Source organism: Cucumis sativus, chromosome 1 (assembly GCF_000004075.3).
Source record: "Cucumis sativus cultivar 9930 chromosome 1, Cucumber_9930_V3, whole genome shotgun sequence".
Classification (NCBI taxonomy): Eukaryota; Viridiplantae; Streptophyta; class Magnoliopsida; order Cucurbitales; family Cucurbitaceae; genus Cucumis; species Cucumis sativus.
Genome location: NC_026655.2, coordinates 25,300,051 through 25,322,308, shown reverse-complemented (window position 1 = coordinate 25,322,308; position 22,258 = coordinate 25,300,051). Strand labels below are relative to the sequence as shown.

At 28.4% G+C, this 22,258-nt stretch overlaps 1 protein-coding gene and 1 long non-coding RNA gene across 5 annotated transcripts; one reads left to right on the top strand and one right to left on the bottom strand.

Annotated features, from left to right (window-relative positions):
• Nucleotides 1-1,890: 1,890 nt before the first annotated feature.
• On the bottom strand, nt 1,891-7,352 carry LOC105436328. Of its 4 annotated transcripts, XR_004214834.1 has the most exons (8): nt 6,748-7,324; nt 6,563-6,668; nt 6,325-6,432; nt 5,862-6,090; nt 5,717-5,783; nt 5,463-5,599; nt 4,339-4,377; nt 1,891-2,186 (listed from the first exon to the last, which is right to left on the bottom strand). It is a non-coding gene; the product is annotated as an uncharacterized LOC105436328 (long non-coding RNA). The 4 variants fall into 4 exon arrangements; XR_004214836.1 differs by having other exon boundaries at nt 1,891-4,377; nt 6,337-6,432; nt 6,748-7,352; XR_004214823.1 differs by having other exon boundaries at nt 1,891-4,377; nt 6,748-7,316.
• An 8,924-nt stretch (nt 7,353-16,276) lies between these two features.
• LOC101216381 (NAC domain-containing protein 75) lies at nt 16,277-21,940 on the top strand. Its single transcript, XM_004135762.3, has 6 exons — nt 16,277-16,759; nt 16,892-17,069; nt 17,277-17,854; nt 18,073-18,414; nt 19,357-19,473; nt 21,206-21,940. The coding sequence occupies exons 1-6, from the start codon at nt 16,589-16,591 to the stop codon at nt 21,302-21,304; spliced, it is 1,485 nt and encodes a 494-aa protein (XP_004135810.2). The 5' UTR covers nt 16,277-16,588; the 3' UTR covers nt 21,305-21,940.
• Nucleotides 21,941-22,258: the final 318 nt, after the last annotated feature.

Here is a 22,258-nt window from a genome sequence, read left to right as displayed (position 1 = left end):
AAAAATCTTTATCAAAACCCAATAATATATGTATGTATAAATATTTGTTCATATATAAACCCAATAATTTATGTCTATCTATTTAATAATTTGATATTAACATATTAGCCATTCCATAATATGAAAACTACATGTAGTTTTAGGCTTGATTTTTAGGAGTTATTGACCAATAATATAATTTTATATGTTTATGAATATAAAATAGCCAACTAAGGCAAGGAAAATTCATTGAACAACTTGTATTCTATGTATGTAATTATCAATCACTATACCCTTTTAATAATTTTAGTAATTAATGCTATGCTTCTAACTATCCTACTTGATTTTTGCTAGCTAATCAAAATTGAACTAAACCTATCAAAATTATCAAATCTAAATAAAACTATATATGTATAATTGTGTTGTTATACGTTCGAACACGATCGTGAAGTGGATCGAATTTAAGTGGGTTTTGTTGTCTTGTCTTTTTTTCATTTAATTTTACACTAAAGTAGAGTTTTGTTAGAAATATATGTTAGGTACAAACAAGGTTTTGTATAGTGAGATTGTTTAGTTACATTAGAGATAGATTAGTGAAAGTTTATATTAAAAATATCATTGTGAAAATAGGTAGACGATGGTCTTAGATCATTTATTAGTTATTTTCTACCAATTCATGTAAACGAAAAAAATTGCTTAATGATAAATACAAATTGTTATTGATTGATGTATTTTTCTTTAATTTATATTTTTTAAAAATTATATCATCTCGTATAATATTTTAATTCGATATAATTATTAGTTTGAAAATACTAAATGATATTAGTCCAAACATATTATGTAAAGGAAAGGTATGATTTTAATGAAAACTTTGGCCTCTTGTGTGAAAATTTCACCTACTTTTTATGATTTCTTTTCTTCTAGATTTTGAATTTCATAAATTGATGTTTTGGACAAAAAGTGAAACATTTTTAATTAAAAATAGATTCTTTCCTTAATTAAAAAACTTTTTTCTGAATAACTTTTCTGACTTTTTCTTTCAAAGTATTTTTTTCTTCAATCATCTTTTTTTTACAAATTATGTTTATCACATGGTGTGTCCATTTATCTTTTACTTTCGTCTTTCTACTTTTAATTTAAACAATTTTTCAAGATTTTATTGAGAATATATTTAGATACTCAAATTTTATTATTGTTTTTGAAAAAGCCCCTAGATATAAACTTATTTTATGTTAATTTTTTGTTTGATTATTGTTTTAGAAAATCATATAAAATATAGTACATCTTTTTAATTTAACAAAGTCTATTGTATGAAATAATATATATATATGTATGTAAGAAATCAAAAAGTCATTTACAAGTTTGAGTATAATGAAATGTATTATATATATAAAATAAAGATGGGTGTATTGGTAAGTCCAAGCAGCCACGTCAGTTGGTGAAAGAATCGAGTTGGCCAAAAAGTGTAAATGACATCAGAGTTCACGTGTCAAAGTGTGATAGGTGATAGAGGAAAACCACGTGGAGTTCGTGGAAGTTGCCTTCTTTAAGTTGGGACTGACACCGACTCTCTTTGGATTTTATTCTTTATCTAAGTTTTGTATTAAAATGGCAAAATGTAATGTAATGTATATCTACATGTACATATGCATTACAAATTAGTACATGAAAGTGTATAATAAATTATGGTATGGTTTTAGGATTATATATATACTCTTTTTTTTTGTGGAAGTCCTGGATTAAATTAATTATTCTCAATATAACTATTGAAGTGAAATTAAATTGTAGTCATGCATTCAAAACTTTTAAAAATAATTGGTGTAATGGGTATAAAGTTAAAATCTATAATCAGTAGGGGTCCAAAAGTTTTAATGATGCATTTTGGTGCATTTGTTATTTGGAAAACGAGCATTGATTATAATATACCACAATATATTGTATTCATATACGTATTTATTTCATGCTTTGAATTCAAGGGCATGTTTTCTGAAGAAGAGTTCATGGAACGAAGCACGTTCTATGAATGTGAAACTAGAAAATTTGAAAAAGGATAATGCTCAAAAGAAGCTGAGGATATTAATGTTCAAATTTCTAAGTACTTCCTAATTTGGAAATAATGCTGGCCAAGAATAAAACATTGAACATGAATCTAGACAAACCTTCTGTGGAGGTTGAAGGCCTGAAAAAACTTCTGAAAGATGAGAGTACTGCAACAGTTCAAGAAAAAAATATCACAGATTGGAATAACCATGAGGACTGTGATGGTTATCATGGTTATTTCTTATATAAGAATGTTATTAAAGGTATACATGGGTTGTTGAGTTCAGCATGTAAGCAAACTTTGGTAACATCTTGTAAGAGTCTTTTGGAGATCCTCTAACTTCATCAAATGCGTCTCACGCGCACACTATGCTTTTTGGTAACTAATACTTAAATCATGCTCAAAACAAATGTAGTGGACTATATATGTGGACAACTTCGAACCAGCTAAACTTATTTTATTTTTTTATTAAGTACTTAATTAGAAAAAGTAGCCTATCTGTGATCTATGATCTGTTAAAGGAACATTATGTTCATAATTGAACCTAGTAAGAACCGATAATGTCTTATCCCATGAAACAACAAGAAGCACATAGCGACAATAAACAATCTTCAATTACGCAGTGCAAAATCAAAACCCCCTTGTCTGATTTAGTTGTAACATATTGAAAGTTGCCTCTAATAGAGATGACTGTTTCAACAAAGCTTATGTTGAAAATATGTCATGTATCTTAAGTTTGAAGGTGGAATCTATCTTAGACATTTATATTTATATAAAAAAAATGTCTCCATCTAAATAGATGTCGGTTTGAAATGAACTAGAAGACGAAGAACCCAAAATAATAGCTAAAAGACCAACAGAATGAACAATAAGAAGAAAAAACACAACTAACCAGATATTTCGTAAGGAAATCACGAGGGAAGAAGGAAGAAGGAAGAACGAAATCGGTAAATCAAAATGAAATAATGATTAGAGAAATTTAACATCTCTGAAAAATAGTTTTGGGTTGATTATGAAATTGAAAAGAGTTAATTTATAGAAATAATAAACATATTATTACCATACTATATAAGAATTTATACCCTATTATAAGTATATCCACGTTAAAATGACATTCTAATAATAAATACAACTATAAATGTGAAAATAATTATGGAAGTTATAAATTATATAACAAATTTGGTATTTGATAATTAAAAAAATATTTTGTTTACAATTTCAAAAATCAATTATGTTAAATATTGATGTGAAAGTTAGAATAGTCCTAAAAAAAACACGAATTCTCAACTAAGATAACAAATGAAATTTCTTTTATGATTTAAGCTAAGAAGAAATTCTTAGGTCCAACTTGGAAAGGAGATAATGGGCCAGGAATCCAGTGTAGTGGCCCTCATGGGCGGCTATGAAAATCTAGTCTTCTTCCTAAAACTGGTGGCTTCATACTAATAAACTCATCAAAAGCCCATCCATTGGTTCTACAAAAAAAACCCTCACTAATCATCATCCCCTTCAGTTTCCTTATCTTGCTTCATCATTCAAATTAATTTCACTAATACTTTTCTTGTGTAGTTTATTTGGTTGGTTTAATATAGTTTTAATACCTAAATCTGTGACCTATTTGAATAATTACTCTGTTAATATAGATGTCAATTCTAACACCTTGTATCAAGATTTGGAATCCGAATTTCTTCACACTCCCATCCTTGTTTGTCTTGAATCCTCCCAACTTGCTTATTCCTCTCCCTAGGTTTACTTTGAAGTTCTTATTATTGAGCCATAAACAAAAAACATACACCTTGTTGGTAGAGGATTTACAGGTAGCTATCAATTCGTTTAAGCCTTTGTTAACTTGCAATCCTCGTTCATTCATTTATCTCCAAAATCAGGCATTACATCCATTATCTATTCCCTAATGTGAATAGAACTCAGAAAAGTGAGGAAAAAAGTTAGATTGCCTATAAAAGGAATAAATAAGTCTATATTCTTTTAAAATACTCCTACGCATACACTTTATTTCTTATCATCGAAGTGATAATCTAGATATGATTTATGTATGATAGATTACATTTTAAATTACTTGAAACAATATATTTTTTCCACAACCAGGACTAAGAATGAAGTATAATGTACGTTAGAAGGACTAAAACTAAAACTAATGGACAAAAATGCATGCAAGGATCTGTGTGTCACACAAGCCCCAACCGACATAATAAAGCAATTCAAATTTCCTTCTTTTGCAATTCCTGAATGATAGTCTGATAATTTGATATTTTTCTAATAACAGAACATAATTTGGCAATAAATGAAGGAACCCATACCTGAACGCAATTCCCAAGAAGCAAGAACATTGAATCCATCTGAAAATTTAGAGCCTGATTAAAGATAAAGTAGTGATAAAGAAGAGAAGGCATTCACAGTATGTTTTGAGTTGCATCAAATTGCTTGACTCGCGACAAAGAGGTCATATGCATAATTGTTGGGCACATCATCAAACAAGCAATTCTCAGAAAATGATATTATAGTATAGTGATTTTGAATATGATAGAACCGACTACTTAAAGTATGTTTTTAGTAAGTTGAGGAATATGTTAAGGAACATTACTGCTTTACAAGTGTGTTTAGTACAGCATCTTTCAAAGGTGTTCTTTCTATTGTTTTAGGAACACTTTAAAGATGAATTACTAGAAAGTGATTTTAAGTGATTGTCTGAAAATCTTCAAAATATATTAATAGAAAACAAAGCTATTAGTAATTAATGGGCATACTTTAGAATGTAGAACAACCAACCAAATATGAAAGAGTCGAAGAGAAACCCACTGACTTGCTAAATGAAGTCACCAGTTCTCAAAGCCAGTGGGCCGAACGTGGGTTGGGCTAAAAGAGCCCACTCAAGCCAAGTCAAACCAACTAGCATAACAACTACTTAAAGTATGTTTTAAATACATAGAAAGTTGTAAGAACATTTTTATCGAACATATTGCAAGAGAAAGTGCTTAAACTAGAAGGTATATAGGCTCATAGTTTACAAATATGAGCAACGTGTGTGGTATATGTATTGATATCGTTCAAAAGCAAATTCGTTAGTATTTTAGTCCTAAAGAGACATATGAGACCTATCACTTAGAAGTTGGGAATTTGGGGTAGGTGAGCATACTACATAGTCAAACAAATTGAGACTAGACATATGAGACCTATCACTTAGAAGTTGGTAGACAAATTGAGACTTGAGATATTTATACTTCTATAAAATCCAAAGTCAAACATGTGCTAGACCAATTTAAGCTTTTCACTTTCAAACTACATAGATTCAAGGGTTAACACTCATGAACTAAATGCTTACTATCTAAAGTGAATGATAATATATCATAGCAATAAGGATATAAGAGGATCTTATTCTTTTAACCAGAGAGAGAAAATGAGATGTAAAGAAGAAAAAAGGTACCCCCTTGTTGTCATTGATGGGAATGTTGCAACACCAATATGATGGGAGGGGCCAGAAGGAAGCATGGAGGGCAAATCAGGAATCCAGTAAGTGAGCATGACATATCCTGCTTCAGCATGATGATAGTTGAACCCTTCCTGAAAATTACAACACTAGAATATCTCATAATAGCCATGGAAGGTCATATTGGAAATCTGATGCCATTTCTTTTACAGCGAAATGACGTGAAATCAATATAACAGTTAATATCTCACGTTAATAGCCACAGAAACTAGTTCAGCCTGCTCTGTATCTAAGTTTGAGCCACATCCCTTTTCTCCACTGCATGGGAAAGAACTTGTTTAGGGACACCATGGTATTAAAAAGAAAAAGAAACACTACTTTTTTTCTTTTTCAGACCTTGAGTCTCAATTGGAAGAGAGATGCTTGGAGGGTAGGCTCTCTGAATTAATGATGATCCCTTCATAGTCATCATTCCAGTGATCTAATAGTTCCATGGCCATGTTTGGTGTAGAAATGTCGGAGACAAAACATCAAGTGCTGGTCTTTTGAGTCCAATTTTACCATTGATGGGAATGAGTTTTTCTAGTACTCGAAGCTTCTGGTGGACCATCCTTGTTTAAGACACCTAGATTATGGGAAAGGCACATTAAAGAATTTTTTTTAATTAATTTATATTCTTTAAGACTTAAAGGAATGAAGGAATGATTAGATTGGAAGTTGAAAACCAAACCCACCATAAAAGGAGCACAGAGAACATAAGAAATAAAAAGTCAGAAGTTAGAGGAAATCCTTTTAGAAAATGTCAATAGCACTACAATTTCAAGTGATCTTGAATGTTGGGAGGAAAAGAAAAAGCAACCTTTTTGGGCACCTTTAGAAACCTGAGGGCCTTCTTGACAAAGGAAAGCGCATTGTTCTTCCTCTTGAAGAAACCAGACAATAGGATAAACCCCACCATGGGAATTGACTGTAAAATTGCAGATAACTTATTTTCATTCCATATGTATAAATATGTTCAGACATGATGGAATATTCAAATGGGTGATGATGCAGAAGCAAAAACATAAAAGGGAATATGAATATATAAGAAAGAATACCATCGGCAGAGGAACCAGTACGTCTGAAAAATGATTCAGCCATTTTATCAAACATCTGATGGATGGGCAAAAAGGAAGCAGCCGTTTGTAAGTACCAAGCTCCCCACTACACCCACTTATCGACGTTCTCTATAAGATAACGAATGAGAATATGCTGCATTTTAGTAAGCATGTCGAGGGTTTACCTGGCATTTTCATCAGAAGAATATGGAATAATTTGGCTGGGTTTGTGCTGCAATTTTTGGTGGCATGTGGGAAAATATTCTTATGCTCTGCCATGTCCTTCTTCAAGTCTGATCACACAAAGCACTGGAATTTGAAGGCTAGATTAAAGACAATGTCGTGATCTTCGGCCTGCACTCCAATCTGGCCCCATGAGAATTTTGGGCTCTTCCATCGATAATTCAAAAGAAGCGCGAGCAAATATAGTTTCTTTTTCCCAAAAATCAAAGAGAAAAAAACCATTGACATACATGTATTCATTCTCACTTATTATATTTAAGTTTGTATCTTTCCAAAATGATCAAATAAAATAGATATTCATTTCATACAAACAACAACCATTGCATGTAATTGTCAACATCCATACTCTTCTTTCTTTACACATTCGGATCTGATTGAAGAGTTGGAATATAATCAAGATCAACAAAACAACGTTAAAATCATAAAAGAACAAAATTTAATAGAAAAGTGTGAAAACATGAAATCTAGATTTCATAGGATGGATTCTTGTAACGTTCTAACTCGCATACATGGAAGTAAGGTTAAGAAAAATTTTAAAAAAATTCATGTATTTTTTTTATCGATGACTCGATCATAGAAACTCTAAAATTAAATAGTGGCTCAATCATAAAAACTACAAAATTAAGTTTGTTTAACTCAAAACTCAAAACAATTGTACGTTGTGACATTAAGAGAAATAAAAATATATATATAAAGTTCGAAAGCTGGAGAATTAACTATATTTGTGATACCATCTTTTAAATTATAAATGTATAAAATCGATTGTAATAAAATCCACAATTATCACAATGTATAATAATTTCAACGAATTGAAATATATATTCTCTAATCAACATAAATCAACTTTTGGTTATCTTCAAAATATCTCAAATACATAGTTCTCTTTTTTTTCTTTATATGAACAATAATCATAACAATATTAAAAGTATTTTTTTAAAAAATTTTAAAAAAAAAGAAAATAAACAAAATAAACATGATTGTATGAATAATTTAAAGTCAACTCAAGCAATAGTTCTTAGAAATAAATTTGAAAAATAAAAGCAAATGTCTAATTATACTTATATATATATAGAAAGTATATTTTATAGTTCGTAGATTTAAGACATATAAGATATTATTCTCATTTTTTTCGACCACACTTAAATTTCTTTTTCTTTTTAAAACATGGTTTGATTGTTAGAATCTGAATAATGCTAAAATAAAATGAAGAATAATGCTACAAATTGAATGTAAATATAGCACATAAAGTGAATTATTCCAAACATATGTATTAGTTTAAAAGTTGGAGAATTTCTCAAAAAGATGATTAATATATATATACATATAAACACACAGAAATTCAAATAAAGAACCATTGGAAAGTAATTATATTATTCTCAGAATATTTTATCCAATGGCAGAGAGCTTAGAATTTCAATTTCTTTTTATTTTATTTATTTCATTTTTATATATACATCTTTAATTTGGCATAAATATTTGATGAGTCCATATACAAAGTTTGAAATTAAATAACATTTCAATTATATATGGAAGCTATAAGGTTGATAAATAAAATAATGGTCTAGTAGTATATTAATTGATATATAGTTAATGTCACATGCATAGAATCATTATAAAGATCTTAAATTAATATATAATGATGTAATATATGACATTTATATATATATATAATTCATTTGGGTCTTTTCTATTTAGTAGTTAAAGCCACAAAAGTAGAGAACAAACTGAATTTTATTAAATGCAACTCTTCATTCCCTATCAAAGATGGTGAGAAATTTGAACTACGATACATTTTTATTGTTTATATTCACTTTAATATTATTTTATATTATATTCTCAATCAACAAATTAGATTTCGCTCCATAATTATTAGTTTTTTTCTTTGTTATCTAATTTCTATGACTTTTCAAATATCATATCAATTTTTTTTCCTTCATTAGAATAATACATTTCTTTACCGTGTGTAGATGGAAAAATCGAAATCGTAATCTGAACTCAAATTGCAACTTTTATACATATTGAGTAATAATGTTCATGTTTTTTTTTTACATTTTGTAAAGTCATTGATTTAAATACTCGAAAATGAAATATCAAACATCTAACTTCAAAGTTGATAATACACGAGAGCTATGTTTATTGAGTTATATAATTTAGCAAGTAAGGTTAATTTTGACAATTTCTTTCTCTCCCATGTTTTGAACTAAATATTAATATTATTAGATTAATAGTAATTATATTATTATTATAAAAATTTATGTGAGAATACGACAACACTTTAAAATTAAGGTAAGATGTAACAATTTTTATCACATAAAAAGTTTAATTAGATTTGAGTCTAGAAGATAAAAGATAATTAGAGTTACCGTTTGAGGGTTAAACCCTAAACCCCGCTTTTGAAAAAAATGTCAGTCGACCCTTTGCTTAATTTGTTGATGATATGACCACGTGAAGTTACGGTATTACCTTTTTTTTTTTTTTCCAACACATCTTTATCCCTCTCTCTTTTTTTCTTTCTTTGTGTGTTGTCGTCTTCTTCTCTAGATATTCTTCTCCTCTGTACTTCGTATTCCTCCTTAGCACAACAAATTCACACATCGAGTTGCTTTTGAGCAACCCAACTCCAATGTGCAAAGAGTAATGCAAGAAAGAGTAATTTTGTGAGCGAGAGGAAATGGTGAGAAAGAAACAAAACAACAATGAGAGGAAGAGAGACCAAGAGATATAGAGAACATAGAGATTTGTGAGTGAGAAAAAAAGAAAGAGCAAGAGCAAAATGCTACTATGCATCCGCACATAAGTATATTTTTGTAATTTCACCCAAATTAACATCAACAAATGCTCATTCAACGTTCTTTTTTTAAAAAACGAATCATTTGATACTTTCTCTTCGATTTCTAAGTCGTTTATCTAGCAATTTCATAAAATATAAAACTGTTAAAAATATTAAGATAAATAAGAATAACGTGAAAAATGTTTTTACGGACATAGAGTAAAAACTAACTCATGAATATATTTATAAATATACAAAATGAAATGAATAATATTACAATAACTTTTACAAAATGAGTCCCAAAAACCAACCTATTTATTAGAAACAATGGCAGAATATTATGAATTTATCCTTCCAACAACCAAAGACAACAATTTAAATGTTACAATTAAATTAAATGTGACCAATAATATTGCACTATTAATCAATAACAAATAGCCCATCTCTCCATTTTACACACCAATTATTATTATTATTTTTTCTTTTTTTTCATACAATTAAAATCAAATTAAATACTTTCTTAAATAAACATTAAATGTAATTTGAGCGTTGAAGGTATATGTCTATAAATTATATATATATATATAAAAGAGAAACTATAATCTAAGAAATGAATTAATCAAACCTAAAAATTATAGTTTACATAGTAATTAAAACGTTTTGTTTTAAATATATTATCTCACAACTAAGGAAAAAAATATCTATTAAAATACTTAAAATTAATAATAATACTTCAATAGAGTTTTATTTTCTTTTCATTAATTAATAAACCAAGATTGAAACTATTAAACATGACCAATACCTTTTCATTCCCTATTATTCTAACTAACATCAAAACAATTTTTAATTCATAATTAGTTGTTTTAGAACTTCTATTAAACATGAGACTTAAACCTAAAACAACTATGAAGCTATTACTTTACCTCTTTCTACTTAAAAAAAATCATGTTTGACTAAAAAAACATCATCCAACTAACACAAATATATCAAAAATATGAATGTATTAACGACGTTAATTATACTAAAAAAACTAGCAATGTCACGTAAATTTCAAACTTTTGTGAAAGAACTAGAAAAAAGATTATTGATACATATGAAAGAAATAAATAAAACTAATAATAATTAGACATACATACGCATGTGTATATGAGTAAATGAGTAGAAATAAGGTATGAATGTCGTGATATCATGGTTGATTTTTAATATAAATGTTTAGAAATTAGTATTATATTGGAGTAGAAAATGGGATAAATTGTAGACAAAATGGAGAATAATTCAGAAAAATAAAAATGAAGAGAGAGAGATTATAGGATAGAAAGATGTGTAGTTGTAGGTTGGGGACGAGAAAAAAATTTGGTTGGATTTTATTTTGAGAACAATAATATTAATGAATAGGTAGGGGAACGACGTTTTCATTAATGTTAAAAAGAAATTGATCAATCTAGTAGGAGCAACATTTTCGTCCCACCTAAGTTGTCATATCTCATTTTTTTGACTTTCCTTTACTCATCAATTTTTGTTTCCCTTTTATTCATTTAATTTATATATACTTTATGACATAAATACACACCACCACCCTTGTTACCAAACCAATAAAAAGAACGTATAGACAATCGATTGACATATAGATAAACGTGATTTATTAACCGTGTATTAGTTGTATATACGTCGTCCACGAGACACCACAAGGTTAGAAAATTTTATATTGCACATCTTTGAATAGGTTTTGAGGGTGTTGTCCTAAATCATTGTAACGAATTCAAAATATTTTAAAAAAAAAATTGAATTTAAATTTTAATGTAATCGAAAAGAATGAGAGAAATTGTACCACCTCATTGTAAACCTTTTTTTAGAAAAGAAATTAATTATTCCATATATGTATAGTCATCTCTCGTCAAAGTTAAAATAAATCAAAGTTTTTCCAAATAACAAAATTTTACTTTCTATGAATAATGAATCGTGGTAAACGTATTGTTAATTTATATCGCGATAGTAGTATGTCTATTGCAATTTATCATCACTCATAAAGAGTGATATTTTTATTATTTTTATGAATTTTATCATTTAAACTAATTTTCCTACCCTCTTTTAAATTCAAAATCACTATTACTATTTCTTTTATTTTCTGAAACGTAGATAAAGATTAAAAGATATTGATGAATACTAATTTAAGATTCATTCAAATTACAAAAAGGTAGTTTGATGTTTGAAAATATATATTAGACTAAATGAAGCAAGACTCAAAGCTTAATCATTTTAGTGAAATTCACATTTAAAAGTTTATTCACAAAATTGGATTTTTTTTTTAAAAAAAAGGAAGAAGGAATAACCCCACACTCAAAAGAAAGTGTTATGAGTTATAACAACATCAAGGTGTTTATAAATGATTTATATAGTTCAATCTCTATATATATCATAAGATCTAATGTAACAAAAAGCCTCTTTACAAAGAAAAATGCACAAAAATTAAATTGAGTCGTTAGCTTCCTTTGCATCTCCAAATTAAACGAAAAAGGAAAAAAAGGAAAAAGAAGAAGAAGAGGAAAAGAAGAACATTCCAAAATTCTCCCGTAAATTTTAATTTGTAATAAAATAAATTTCTTTTCTTTTCTTCCTCTTTAATTCAAAAAAGAAAAAGAAAAATTAAATCCTTTTCTTTTGGTAAATGATTTAGAAGGTCTTTTACAGTAGTTGTCATAATTTTTAGTTAAATTATTTTTTTATAAAAAGAAAAAATCAATTTAACAACTTATTAAAGATAAAATGAATAAAATTGAACCAACTTTATAATTAATCTAGAACAAAACGATATTTATTAATATATATAACAACTACATCATTATAAATTGTGAAGCGGAGAAATTGAGACTAGTCATCAATCAAATTAAATATATACAAAATCACTAATTGACTATATATATAGGATCTTTGATGTATCAATCAAATTTCAATTCATCTAAAGTACCGATTCGTTGAACTTAATCATATCTCACTAGGTATCGAAAAACCCTTGTTTTGTCAAGAGTAATTGTAAGAGGTAGCACTTTTTAGGCTTATATTAATCAAGTGTACAACAATATAATTTTTAAAGAATTGCAAATATATAGTAAGATTTATCGGTGATAGACTTCAACCGAGCTAGATCTACTTGTTTATGTTCGAATTTTAATTAAAAGTAGACTAGGTAGTATTGTGTTTGAAAATTTAAAACTCTCGTATAAAGAATATGAAAGATTGAATGAATTAAGGTGAAGAGTTTGAAAGGTGATTTTTAGAATAGGAATTGTTGAAAGGGGAGAGAGAGGTTGGTGGAAAGTGGAGCCTTCTCAATCCCATCATTTGGTTCCTATATTGTTGAATGAGAATGTGAGAACAAAACGTGAAGCCTAGCCATCATCTTATCATTTTTTTTTTAATTTTTTTTTTTTACTTTTCTTTCTTTCTTTCACATTTTAATTTCTTTCTATAGACAAATTAAGAAGATCTCTTACAAATGGCCCCACTTAATTACTCTAATCCATTTGAAAAAGAAAAATAGAACAACTTAATTATTCTAAATTTTATTAAAGGAAAAATTAATGTTGAAACACATGTACTTTTGGGTACTAATCTTTAAGTAAATGTTCATTTTCTCTCTGTTTCATTATTTGGAATAATAATGATGGTGGTAGTTGTTATCGTAAAAAAAATTAGGTTAAAGTACTATTTTCGTTTCTCGAATTTTGAGCTTATTCAATTTCTATAAAAATCAACCTATTCATATTTTGTATGAAATAAGATTTGAGAGACTAAATTTAAGATTTATTGATCAAAGTACACGGAAAAGTTCTTACATAATATCGTTTATACTATAAATTACTTCGACATAATGGAGACTAATTAATTAACCGTTAGAAGAAAAAGTACGAAGAAGTAATTAAATTGGAAGGTACGTATGGAAAAGTTGGGAATTAGACAAAAATGTTTGTGTGTTTTTTTAACCTAATAGGAAGGCTATAAAATATAAAACCCTAATTAAGTAAAAGAGTTAATGGATATGTGTGTGTGTGCTTCTGGTCCAAGTTTCCATAGGTGCTTTTTAGGGTTTTTAATCAGCTGTAATTAATTAGAGAAGGGGTACTTTGGTGGTGGTCCATTTCTAAGTTTCTAATGTACTATTTGCCATCCTCCTCATTTCATTTCCCTTTCCTATGAAGCAACCTATCTTCTTCATCATTCATGTCCAGCTCAAACCCCATCAAAACATATCCACTTCTCTCACTTCTCTTAAATAATTCACTCTCTCTTCAATACAATAAAACCCACCATTATAATTCCTATATATCTACACTCATTTCCATTTTAATTATTGTTTTCATACATATATGTATATACTCTCTATTTCTACTTCTTTACTTTACTTTACCTTCATTTATACCTCTTAACAAATAGCAGACAGTTTTCGTTGTTACGATAGAGATGAAATCGATCATCAAAATTAAGAAAAATAAATTCAATAGAAGTTTATGTGGTTTACCAACGTTACATTTGTAATATATGTGTCAAAGGAATTAGTGGGTTTATATATAACATTCCTCTAAACCCTAATTAAGTTCGAAATCGTAAATAAAATTTAGTGTGAGATTTGGTGTTTGGTCATGATTCGAGTATTAAATAACATATTCAATATTTTCTCATATTTTTTTCAATGTAAATAGGGTTTTAGTTACTTAGTTTACACGAGCCTATTCTTATGGTTAAGATATATATACATTCATAGGTTTAAAAAAAAACATGATATATATAATTTAATGTCTCTCGATGAATGATTTTTCCAATGTCAATCTTTAATTATCTTAGAGAAAGTTCTTGATACGTTCAAATCTCTCAAATTATCATTTGTTGGTTGTTTCAAAAGTGAGAAACAATCGTCAAGAAATAATTATTTGAAATTAAAATTAACGACTTGGAAAGATGTTAAAGCTACCACTCTTCATCTCTTGCTCGTAACTTATCTATTTTTTATTTTTCGTAATTCGTTTGTCATGTATGTTCCTCACTTACAGTTGTTATTAAAATCAACTCCTAATCTTTTGATCAATAACATATCTTAGTTGATTCGTAATAATTAATTTGCTTCAATAATTTATATCTAATAAATTGGAGTTTAATTCAAATTTTCACAGCACATCATAGTAACAAAAAAAAAAAAAGAAAAAAAAAGACAGAAAAAGAAAAAGAAAAACTAACCGTTTATGTTCAAGAATATATCTCATAATCATTAGAATTGAATTTGAATAAAAAATACTTTGTGTTTTTAAAGTTGTATAAATTAAAGTTTTCAAACTTTAATTCCAATTTCGTATATTATGCATATGGTATGAGCATATTTTTATTTATTTACTTTAGCTTAGTTTGAACCATTTTTGCATCTGAGTGTTGGACAAATAAAACCAACGTCTTGATTCGAATAAAACTTTTATTAAAGTTATATATGTATATTCTCTAACTTTAATCTTAAAACTACAAACATGTGATGTTTAATTTAATGTGATTTTGTGTATTCTTATACATTTTTTTTATATACAATATGGTCTTTATTCAACCGCAGTCTTTGGCTATCAAAAAGCAAACCAAAGTTGTATACTTCATTATAATAACAATACATAATAATAATTACTAAAAACATATCTTTCTATATTTTAGTATTTTAATCCATTCATTAATTAAGACACAATTGTGTATTGTTTATTGTTAAACTTACTTATTCGAAATTATTATTTCCACGGGCATTATTTAATATAGTAAAATAAATTAAAATATTTATAGCAAAATTTTAGATTCTATCAATGATAAAAATAGATAGACTTTTATCACTATCTATCAATATTTATTATCGATAGAATCTAAAATTTTGCTATATATTATAAATATTTTGTCAAATTTACTATTTTTGACAAATCTTCTTGTTTTTATTAGTAAGGAATAGACCTTACATCAACTACATTGACACGTCCATATTATATATCCTCGTCAAACCCTAAATCTAATCACAATTTAACTTCCATGCAAGAAAATACACTAGGTAAAAGATAACCATAAGTGAACTTTAGAAGTTTAAGTTATAAGAGGTTTAATCGATCCATTATCGGACGATTGTTGTAATAAACAAACTACAAATATTAATTTTAAAATTTATTTAAAAGTTAAAAAATAAATGAAACGAAAATTCATATATATATATATAAATAATAATAATTTTCATGCAATAAAAAATACAGTGTAATTATGTTTCTCCATCTAATAGAAAATATATATCTTAAAGTCAAAATATACAAATACAATACATTAGAAATTGGGTAAAAGAATAAAAGTATAGACACGCCAAAATATATTTTAACCTAATGTAATTAACCTTAATATTTATACTAAGGTATATACAAGAAAAGTGTGTATGTGTATGTGTGAATATATATATATATATTAGCAACAGCTGTGAGAAGCTCTTTTTTTCTGTTTTTGTTTTCTTTTGTAGTCAAGGCTCAAACAAAAGGGTATCTAGAGAGAGAGAGAGAGAGATAGGGAGGAGAGAGAAACTTTATTTTATTTATTTATTCATTTATTTATTTATTTATTATTTCCCCTTTTTTCATAATTAATTTCTTCTTACTTTCTATCTTTTTGTGTCTAATTTTTTTTTTTTTTGTTGAAAATTTTGAACATAGAGAAGATAAAGGGTCGGTGGATTTGTATGTTGAATTAACAGCAAAACCCTCCTTTTTCTTTTTTTCCTCATCATCTTCTCTCCTTCTTCTTAGTTCTTCCATTTCTTTTCATTTTCATTTAAATAAATTATATTTGTTCCCTTTTTTCAGTTTCTCTCCTCTTCTTCTTCGTCTTCATCAATTTCTCTTTTTGAAAAAGATCAAAAAACTATATCATATTATATTGATTTAAAACTTAGGAAGAGTTCTGATGTCGTACTCTTAGGATGATAGGATTTGGGAAACCACAGCTCAAGTAATTGAGGTATCATGAGAAATAATAATACTAAAATTGTTAACCCAACCGTCATCGGTAGCGGCGGTAGCGGTGGCGGAAGCGGCGGGGGATCGGATTCTTTATTAGATGCAAAGCTTGAACAACATCAGATGTGTGGATCTAAGCACTGTCCTGGTTGTGGACATAAGCTTGAAGGAAGGCCGGTACTGTTTTCTTTTTCTTTCTTTCTTTTCTTTCTTTAAATTTTTTGGATATTTACTGTAAAGGGCTTTAATTTCTATTTAATTACAAAATGGGTTTTTTCTTCTTCTTCTTCTTTTTGTAATTTTTGGCAGGATTGGGTAGGTTTACCAGCAGGAGTGAAATTTGATCCAACAGATCAAGAATTGATAGAACATCTAGAAGCTAAAGTTAAATCAAAAGATATGAAATCTCATCCTTTGATTGATGAATTTATTCCCACAATAGAAGGAGAAGATGGAATTTGTTATACCCATCCTGAGAAACTTCCAGGTTAATTTTTCTTTTTTCTTTTTTTTTGCATTATTCAATGTAGTTAGGTTTTCAGGTATATAAAAAGACAGTTTCTTGTTACACCTAAGTCAACCTAACTTTGATTTTAATTTCTTTTTTCCTCTTTTAACAAAACCCCATTTTGTACGACATGTAGTACTGTTTGTGAAACTGTTAATCACATTGTGTGGATTTGATTATGTGTAGGAGTTACTCGAGATGGATTGAGTAGGCATTTCTTTCATAGGCCATCGAAGGCATATACGACGGGGACGAGAAAGCGGAGGAAGATACAAACGGAGTGCGATTTACAAGGTGGGGAGACACGGTGGCATAAGACGGGAAAGACGAGGCCGGTGATGGCGAATGGGAAGCAAAAAGGGTGTAAGAAAATATTGGTTCTTTATACAAATTTTGGGAAGAATAGGAAGCCAGAAAAGACGAACTGGGTGATGCATCAATATCATTTGGGTCAGCATGAGGAAGAGAAAGAAGGGGAGCTTGTGGTTTCTAAGATATTTTATCAAACACAGCCAAGGCAGTGCAATTGGTCGGAGAGAAGTATGGCCGCTGCCGAGGGAAGTTTCGACGTTTCAAATTTGAGTCGACGGGAGACGAGTGCTGTGACGACAGGGAGTTGTTCTTCTATGACTCAGGCTGACGACGTGTCTCCGGCGGCCACAACCGGTGTTGGATGTTCAATTTCTAGCTTTAGTTCGTTGGATATTCAACATCTCAAATCTGACCATTTTGGGTTTGTCCCATTTAGAACAACATTTGATGAGGTTATTCATTTTCACATCAAAATCACTTGAAAATATGCGTCTGCTCATTTGAAATTAAATGATTTTGGATTCTCAAAATAGTGACTTTGGATAACGAGTCTAAGTTATATTCTAGCTGATTAATCAAGTAGAACTTGTTAAGGCAAATAATAACATAATTAGATGAGACTAAAACATATAGTTGAACTGTTGATGAAATTTTGTGATGGTACACACAGGTGGGGATGGAGGAGGGTTCAACAGAAAGGAAAATAGGTTCAAAGGATGGAAGAGGTGGTAGCGGTGAGTTTGAGTTGCGAGACCACCGTCATCAAAGAGCAGCAACTCTAGATCATCATCATCATCATCATCATCATCATCAGCTTGTGGTGGCCCACGATGACCATCATCATCATTCAGTTGTTAACCATCATCTACCAACCACAACCTTCCACGTCACAAATCCGACTCATCAAATCTCCAGCATCGTCATCTCACCTCCTCCTCTTCTTCTTCTCGATCACGACTCGTATCATCATCATCACTCTCCGATCATCCTCCAAAATCAACCCTTTCATCAGGTACGGTACACACATTTGATTTTGGATATATGGTCTTATACGAGAAAGAGGATTATTGAAATAGAATAATATTTTGCATGTGGGTGTGTGTTTTTGTTTTTGGTGGGTTTTGAGTACATTTCTCGAGAAAGATTGAATTTTGGAAGGTATTTTCAGTTACATGGAAAAGGGAGAAGGGATAAAATGTCATAAATGAAGTTGTTGTTGAAACTAAAACCTTTGAAAGTTGGTTCATTTGTTGAATAGCTTTTTTCCATTATTAACGTGGAAAGATTAAAAAAGAATAATATATACAAACACTATAAAGATAAAGGGTGTGGGAATTTCTCTGTGTAGTCAACTTCATCTTTTAAAAGGACATTTCAACCTTACTAATCATAAAATCATTTAATTCTTTCTTAATCTATAAATTTTGGATTTATTTTCTAAATGTTATACAATTACTCCTTCAATTTTAGTCTCCTTTTTCACACTAAACATTCACTTTTCACCTATAATGCTATGCCTATTGATTGATTAAAAATAGTTTATAATTTAATTAAGTTTCTTTACTATATTGTTTTCTTTCTATTAAAATTAATATCATAATACATCACTTCATTATTATTTTAAAATAATTAATAGATATTAACAATCAATATGTAATTGATAGGACCAACCTAATTAAACTCAAAAGTGTAATACATTTTGAAACCTAGACATTTAATTTAGAGTTATTGAGTTTGAGTAAGAGTTGAGAAATGGAGGAAGAGAAGTTTAGGCTGGGGGGAGAAAAGGGGCAACAAAAGACATGGAAGTGTCTTGTCAAAATGAATAAGGAATTAAGATATAATTAATTAATTAGATTAGGTTGTAGTTAATTGAATTAAAAAGAAAAAGAAGAATAATAATAATGATAATAATGATTAAGATAATGATAAATGTCTGTATTAAAATGGGCAGGAGCAGGAGCAGCAAGAAGAAGGTGAAAGTGAACATCATAAAATGGGAGGAAGGTCAGCATCAGGCTTGGAAGAACTCATCATGGGTTGCACTTCTTCTTCCATCAAACACCAACCTGTGAGTCTCTCTATCTATATACATCATTATTACTTCTACTATTTCTTTTTTACCATTACAATATTAATATATATAAATTATCTATATATATATATATATACACACACACATATACATATACATATCATTTTAACCTCTGTGCTTTAGTTTAAAACTTAGATACATGCATTATATATCTCGAGGTGGCAACTTTACTTTTCTTGAAATATTTTAGTTTAGTTTCTATGTGTGCAAAGAGAATGGGATGTACATATCAATGCATTCTAGTTATTTATTTTTCTACTATCCATAAATGTGAAATATTGGTCCAACTCTTTTATTATTAAAATTGGTTGAATAATAATAATGATAAAGTTTAAGAATTTATTTTTAATTACAGTAAAATGAATCAAAATATCACTAAATGAACCGCGACAAACCAAAATAAACTAATAAAAACCTATCATAGTTTATTATAATCTAACATATATAGATTGTGATATATATTTTGTTATATTTGTAAATATTTTCAAAAGTTTTTTATTTAAAATAATTTTGTTAAGTTAATAAATAATTATGTTAGGTGCATATACATTCTAAACTTTTGATTTTATAGTTTCTTTACTTTTAAGAAATCTTAATTTCAATCTCTGTTGTTTGTTTCGTTACAGTTGATTTTTTAAAAACTTTTTATTATTCAATTATAATAAATAATAAGTTTGAGAGACTAATTAAATTTAAGATTTTATTAAAGATATAGATGTTAATTACAATTTTTATGAAGGAAGACATTAGGTTAATATATCATTGAAATGTTTGAGTTAAAAAATGAGTATAAAAACTAGATTCAGAACATTAGCTTGTGGAAGCATAAAGATCAAAATGTTGTTGTAAATTAAATAGATGACAATATAATTATTTTGTCCTTTTTTTTTCTTTTCTTTTCTTTAGTTATTACTTTATTGACTCTGAATTTGATGAACCCCACTGCCTTTTTCTTTTTATTTCATTATTTATAGAACATGCAAAAACCTAGAAAGACAAAGCTTGTTTCGAAAGAACCGAAAGAAAATTAAAGGAAAAAAACAAAAAGAAATATAGTATCATTTATAAGTTTTACTTTTATATATCTAATTTTGTTAAATGTTATCATTTTAGTCTATTGTATTTACGATAATGTTAAATTTAGCATCTTATAGTTAATTCTTTACTAAATTGGTTAGATAAGAATAATAATTTTCATGCAAAAGTATAATATAGTATGTGTATTATGTTTTCGATATTTATAAGACATTTTAAAAAAAAAACAATAGTAATCTACTACATAGTCGTTATAGACTAGAATTGAACACTTTGAAAATATAAATATGAACGAATAGAAAACAAAGTCTTCCTAGTGTCGCATGTTTTTCTTTTTTACGTTATTATAAGTTTTTCTTATTTTTTAAAGTGAATTTTAAGCTCAACGATAATTTATGCATGAGGATGAATCCTCAACCCAACAATTGTTTGCTTAAAAGTTTGTGTTTTTTCTTTTGTATTGGTTGTGTTAGTAAAACAATAATATTATGAGAAGTTTATAAGGTGAATAAAAAAAATATTAACAAATTAAAATGAGTGAGTTTTTCAATGGGTTAAAATTGGTCATTGGAATTATTTTGTGATGTTTTCTCACACGAATCATTTGATGTGTATACTTTTTGTCTAACACTGAATATTTGTTTAACGAAAGTCTATGTTTTTGGATCAACAGGAATCATCCATGCCAAGTGGTCGAGAGACAGATCAATGGATGAAGTATTCATCGTTTTGGCCCGACCCTAACAACCCGAATCTCCACGGTCACGGATAGTTCGATCGAAAAACCCAACACAAAATTCATCATATATCCCTCATCATTGGTACTTCAAAAAAAACTTTCAAACTTGTTGAATTGAAACCCACGTCAAAGTTCATACTTATATATATATATACATATATATTTCTTCTCGTGGGTCTCTAAAAAATAACCCGACCGAATTGATAAACCACAAATAAACCCATTTTCCTTTTCGGATCCCTGACCGAACCCGATATAAATATTGACCCTTTCACCAAAGAAAAGTGACAAAAAAGAAAAAGAGAAGATGAAAGGAATTGAAATAAAAAGAGAGAGAGAAAAAGAAAAAAAACACATTCATATAAAATATTATATATATATATACATACACATATATATATAGATGAATAGTTGCATGAAATTTGTCACCTTTGTGATGATTACAAAACATCTTTATTGCTATTCATTCTCTTTATTGGATTATTTTATTTCATTTTTTTATTTTCAAAAAGTGGATATTTAATTTGTATACTTTGGTCATTCTCTAGAGAGTTGAAAGTTGCAAATTTGCATAAACACATTTCTTCATTTTGTTGGTTCATTTTCATGCAACCTTCCTCCCTACTTTTTTTCTCCATCATCTATGGCATCAAATAATGTCTTCTATAACTTTATGTCTCCCTTTTCTTTTTTGCTGTCTCTCTTCCTACATTTATATTACTTACTTTTCTTTAATTACTACTGTACTGTGTAATTGTATTTGAGAGCTAATTACTCGAATTCGACGAACACTTCTCAAAAGTCTATACTTTATGTTAATAATTGAGTTATGCTCGTATTGACACGTTTGGATAATTGATATTATTAAACATACGTGTTATGTTATTTTGTTATAAAAATATGAGATTCGAAACATGATATATACCTAGTTGGCAGTGAGAGAAATAACTCGATCGATCGTGTTTTTTATAAAGACTATTGTTTTTT

What these genes read in the sequence shown, in the direction of transcription:
- LOC101216381 (XM_004135762.3), top strand. Translation starts at nt 16,589, where the DNA reads ATGAGAAATAATAATACTAAAATTGTTAACCCAACCGTCATCGGTAGC. An exon ending in ATAAGCTTGAAGGAAGGCCG is followed by an intron (nt 16,760 to 16,891) that starts GTACTGTTTTCT and finishes AATTTTTGGCAG; the next exon opens with GATTGGGTAGGTTTACCAGC. An exon ending in CCATCCTGAGAAACTTCCAG is followed by an intron (nt 17,070 to 17,276) that starts GTTAATTTTTCT and finishes GATTATGTGTAG; the next exon opens with GAGTTACTCGAGATGGATTG.